Source organism: Chenopodium album, chromosome 15 (assembly GCF_948465745.1).
Source record: "Chenopodium album chromosome 15, dcCheAlbu1.1, whole genome shotgun sequence".
NCBI lineage: Eukaryota > Viridiplantae > Streptophyta > Magnoliopsida > Caryophyllales > Amaranthaceae > Chenopodium > Chenopodium album.
Window position 1 is genome coordinate 49,800,852 of NC_137848.1, and position 6,000 is coordinate 49,806,851.

Below are 6,000 nucleotides of genomic sequence, written 5' to 3' on the forward strand. Positions count from 1 at the left end.
AAAAGAATACTACATTATAAGCACAAAATCTAGGCAAAATCAACAAAAAATCACCATGCCCCCGTCGTTTTCTTCCCAAAAAAAAAACCCTAACTCGTAATTTCTAATTTTCATCAACAATTCGATTAAAAGAAGACGGTGGAGGATGATGAATCGAAAGCCGAGAAATGGAGGATGTCGCGGAGCTTAGGAGAACCCTAAATTTGTGTGTAATGTGAATAAAATTTAGGATAAAACCCTAGATTGAGAAATTGAAACTAGATGATGAAAAAAAGAAATTAAAATTTTACCTTAGAAATTGCTTCAATGGAAACTGAGAAATGTTTGGGTTTGATTCAGAAAAGGGGAAGAAGAAGAAACAATTTTGGGTGGGCCCCACATCTTAACCCAAGCAATTTTTAACCAAGGGTACTTAATTGTTTGGGCTGATTTATTTTTTTTGGCCGGAAATTGGGTCAGAGTACCCACCCAAACGGTGAAAAAAATATTGAGTACTCAAAAGGTGAAAAAAACAACAATTGAGGGCCCTTTTGTTGTGTTAACTCCCAAAATATTCATCCCATTTATATTTAAATATTCTCTCATTTGCAATAATATTTGTGCAAAATTAACTTTCGCATGTAAATTTTGCTTTTTCTATGCACATTTATTTTTCTCTCTCTACTTTTTTTGTAAATCTCATGTAAATTTCCCTTTTCAATGTATTATTATTAATTTTCCCATATACTTGTACTTCCAACTTAAGTTTCTTAATACCCGTGAAAACTCCGAAATGGAGGGAGTACTAAATAATTTTGTTTCATGTTCATTTACGGCTAAACTATTTTTTTTTTATTTATACAAAAGCACCGTAGCAATATTATTAATCAATCAAGTTTTCAATATCCTTACTAGTGCTGTCAAATTTCAAACCGAAACTGTTTAACTGCCTGAAACCGACCGACCCAAATGAGAACCGAACCGATTAAAAACCGATTTTTTTGAAACCGAAAACCGACCTGAACCGTATTTTAGCAAACCCGAAACCGAATCGACCCGAATAATGTTAAACCGTATAAGAACCGAACCCGTTATCAAACCGAACCAAATATAAACCGAACTGAAAGAAAACCGAACCGAAAAAGAACCAAACCGTATCTAACCCGAAACCGGTTCCAACCCGAAACCGTTTAAACTGGCAAAAAAACCGCTTACACCGAACTGTTAACAAACTGCTACCCGTTTGCACCGAACCATTTAAAAACCGAACTGATTGTAAACCGAACTTGTTATAAACCGAACCGCTTATGAACCAAACCGCTTCTAAATCGAACCGTTTACAAACTTTTTTATATAATTAAATGGATTTTTTTTTATGGGAATATAATTAAATCGAACTGTTTACAAACTTTTTTTTTGACGGGAATATAACTAGTAAGATCAGTATGACCACACTTGAAACAGAACATAATATGTATTTATAAAATCAATGAGAATTTGTTTATAATATGATGCCTAAATATGAAATGATTCGCGACTTTATATAAAACTTGTGAACGCAAAAGGTTAGCAACTACTATCAAATTTCAAACCAAAACCATTTAACTGCCCGAATCCAAATAACTCGATAAACAATTTATTTTTTGAAACCGAAAACCGACCCGAACCGTAATTTAGTAAACTTGAAATGGAACCGATATGAATAACGTTAAAGTGGTTAAACCATCGAAGAACCGAACCAGTTATAAACTGAACTGAAAAAGAACCGAACCAGTTAAAAACTGAACCAAAAAAGAACCGAACCAGTTATAAACTGAACCAAAAAGAACCGAACTGTTTTTAACCCGAAACCGTTTCCAACCCAAAACTGTTTGAACCGGGATAAAAACCGTTTACACCGCACCGTTAACAAACCGCAACCCGTCTGCACCGAACCGTTTACTACCCGAACTGTTTACAACCCAAACCGAATTAAAACCGCTTAAAAATAAACTGAAACCGAATCGAACCGATAACCATTTAAACCGAACCAAAACCGACCCGTGAGACAATTAAACCGATTCCAAACCGACCCGATTAAATACCGAACCGATTTCAAACCGAACCGAAACCGAACTGTCAAACCGTTTTGACAGTGCTAATCCTTACAAACACAAAACACTCCAAAATTGCTACTCGACTAAAATATGAGCCATTTGATTTACCGAACGATAAAGAAGTCACACCTCTAGCAGTACCCTTCTTCAAACGATGGAACAACTTAATGTTATCAATCTCGGCACAAAGGTATTGAAACCTGCTTCAATTGCAGTCAGCAGACTGTGTCTCATTGCCATAGTTTCACCAACATCAACCTCAAAAATCCATGTTATGCATTCGCAAGTAGCCAAAAGCGCTAAAAATTAAAGCAATATAACTAAAAATTATAAAATTTTCATATTTGAAAAATACAAAATAATACAATTCGATTGATGTTTTACTTGATTATTTAGTTAATTTTAATGATATGTGTACAGATAAGATCAAAATTTAATCCAATCTAGCTTGAGTAGTACTAGTATGCTCCAATTCTTTGAGCATGAGGCAAGCCAACCAAAATGTTTACATATTGATTACAAGTTATGACTCAATCATCTTCATCCCTATAATCTTCCTGATGCGTACCTGCATAAAAGCACATCAGATATCAGATATATATATTACTACAAGGATTGTCTTCACACAAACTGAGTTTCAAAATATTTATCAATTCAATGTACAAGATAATGAGACACTGTATATTTAATTACAAAAGCTTACCATTAATGGAATCATCATCTTTAGTACTAGTAGAATGTTTATCGCTTGATTCTGTCTCTTCTGATTCAATCCATACATTTTTCACATGCTCTATTTTGTGTGAATCTTCGCCTCCCTTTGAATATATCTCCCTAAGCAAAGTACAATCATCTATAACTAGACTATCAAGTGGGGAGGACAACATATCATCAGGCAAACATTTAAGTTGTGGGCAATCTATTATTTCCAAATGCTTCAAAGATTGACATCTTGGGAATGAAGAGAGTAATGCTAGGTTGGGACATCGATTTATGATGAGCTTAACTAGGTAAGGGAAGTCCCGGTCTCTTAACCCTTTCCACTCCTCCACGCGATACATACCATCAATTGATAGCTTCTCCAAAGCATGGTATGTAGCACGATCAATGTCATCTCCGTAAAATGTGTGATCAATTTTTTTGACACCATTCATTTCGAATATTTCAAGATTGTTGAGTTGAGGCAGTCGACCAAGACAAGGAAAGTCCGAGCAATTTTCACATTTGAATAGGGTAATACTAACCAACCATTCATATTGAGGATCCCCAATCCAATTTGGAAGACATTCTCCGGGATAGTACACAATCTTCAGCTCTTCCAAGGATGAATGTGGTTTTAGACCTTGGATAACTCTAACTAATTCCTCCTTTGGAAAATATTCGCTAAAATCACTCCATCTTAGTTCCAAATGCTTAAGGCGTTTTTTGTCAATCATAGTTGCTTCCTCTGCATCCTGTGAGCTCGCATGCTCCAACCCTGATATGCAAAGTGTTCCAGATAAATTATTCATAAGCTTCAACTCTTTGATATTGCAGCGTTTCTCCCCATCAACGATCTGACCATCAACAATGAATGCATGTAAAGTTCGAAGCTCCGTTAGATGCCTTATTCCTCTTGGCATCAAAGTCAATTGGCTGAGAACATCAAGATCTAGATGTCGAAGATTAATAAGCTCCATCATTCTTTCAGGTAGCTCAAAAAGATCTGTACACCCTTTAAGCCTCAAAGTTTGCAATTTTCGCAAATGAACTATTGACTGAGGTAACCTATTAATCGGCGACCCTGAAAGATCAACATAACAAAGCTCTTTCGCATCCTGAATTGAACTTGGTAGCTCTGTTATACGACTACCACTCAAATCTAATGCTGTAAGAAACTTAAAAGTTGAAAAAAAATCAGGTGGCACTCGTGTGAGAAGAGATCCGTTAAGCAACAGAAGCATTTTTACTACGCCAATTTTCTTGAGTGATTCGAAAGATTGATTAATGTTGCTAGACTGCACAGAAATATGCCACAAATCAGCAAACTGATTGGCCATAGCATTGTCATCCCCTATTCTCATATTGAAGTCTTTAATTGAATCTGCCTGGCGCGAACCTCAGGTATCATTTCGGAATTCACTCTATACAAATTACTCTGTCTCGAAATGCCAATTCTTGAAGGTAAGATGTACTTGTTTTCCAAGAGATATTCAAAGAAACAGTCACCATTATCTTCCATAGGCTCCCCTTTCAAAAACCCCGATGCCATCCACAATTGAATTAATTTTTCTCTTTCGAACTCATAAATATCACCAAACAGAAGACAGTAAAGAATCATGTATCTCTCCTGAACCATAATCTTCATTCTTGCTATGGCACGTAGAGTCAATGACAAAGTCTTCCATCGTTTAGGCTTCAAAAGCTCAGGTTTTTGCATACACGAACTGGCATCTTCATTTGATTTCAGTCCTGCAAAAGTGTTGTGTGCTTAATTTAAAAGTGGTTGATTGTGCGGCTGTGCCTTCTAACTAATCTAAGATGGTTTTTCTTAAAACTCTAATACAGATTAATTCTAGTCATACTTTTTAGTTGGAAGATGATGGTTTAACAAGTTTTTTCACTTTTTAGTTGGAAGATGATGCGCATCGTGAAGCTATAAGATGCTCAGTTGGAAATTCTTCAAATTAAAAGTATTACCATTCTTACAATCCCAAACAATGTGTCTAGAAAATTCTAAACTCTAAACCTGTCAACTTATCAAAAGTTATTCTTCCCCCATAAGTCCATAATGGAAGTAACGGTTAGTTACACTTAATGTGTTGACAATGCAAAGGAAAAGGGGTCTTCGAATACGAAACCTGCTTCGAAATGTGATTTCATCGTATGCTGGTTGGTCACTAAAGTAATCTGAAACTAAATTGTCGTGAGCTGCTTCACGATTTTTCGGCACGGTTATTCTTCGTTTTCTTTGACGTTTTTGTTCATTTTGTTGTCCTGAATTGTTTACAGCTACAAGTACTGCATTTTGCATTACTTGTAATCGATGACTCTCGTTGATAAAATTCATGACCATTTGATCATAGATTTCATTAGTTGAACTTGAAGACGAAGAAGAAGAACTTGAAGAGTTTGAATCGAAATTCATATTATGTTTATTACCAAACAATATTTGAAATCGAAGGTTTTAGGTTTTTTTTTTTAATGCTAAAGGGAATATAAGGTTGATATTAATAGATGTAATGTTATTGGGAGTAATATTATGAATTTTATAGATAAAAATAGGATAAGGTTAGTTAGAAGATAAGATTTCTTATAAGGATATGTGGTCATAGAACAAAGGATGTCAGTAGATAAGATTTTGGTTAGATGAAATGTCATGGGAGCAATCTGATAAATTATCTAGACAAAAAAACGATAAGGTTAGTCTGAAGATAAGATTTCAGATAATGATATGTGGTCATAAAACAAAGGATGTCAGAAGATAAGATTTTGGTTAAATGAAATGTCATGGGTAGCAATCTTATACATTATCACAATAATATAAAGTAACATTAACAGACTTGAAATCAATTTAGTAAAAATAAAGTTCATATTAATACATAGAAATTACATTCATATTAAAATGGTACATTGACAATAATTCTGCAATTCTAAAATAATAATAAAACATACAACTCATAATCGTAATAACAAATCATGATTACTCGATACAATCAGGTAAATTAAATCAAATTGAAAATCTATTACTGAATTCATCTCTAAGTTTCTTATACATTTCTAATTTAGCTTCATCAAGAACGGGCTTCTACATTAACATTTCTAACATTCTAAACTTCATGCGGCCTCATCCTTTTGTCTTTTCTTTTCTTCAACTTGTGCTTTTTAAAGTTCAAAGACCAGTACACACACCACCAAGCAAGACCACTACTAAAATTCGGCCAAA

General features: G+C 34.6%; 1 protein-coding gene across 1 annotated transcript; it reads right to left on the bottom strand.

The window, feature by feature from the left end:
* Positions 1-2,312: 2,312 nt before the first annotated feature.
* Positions 2,313-4,843, bottom strand: LOC145582475 (disease resistance protein RGA2-like). The gene is made up of 2 exons (XM_081639467.1): positions 2,779-4,843; positions 2,313-2,643 (listed from the first exon to the last, which is right to left on the bottom strand). The coding sequence occupies exons 1-2, from the start codon at positions 4,136-4,138 to the stop codon at positions 2,606-2,608; spliced, it is 1,398 nt and encodes a 465-aa protein (XP_081495593.1). The 5' UTR covers positions 4,139-4,843; the 3' UTR covers positions 2,313-2,605.
* Positions 4,844-6,000: the final 1,157 nt, after the last annotated feature.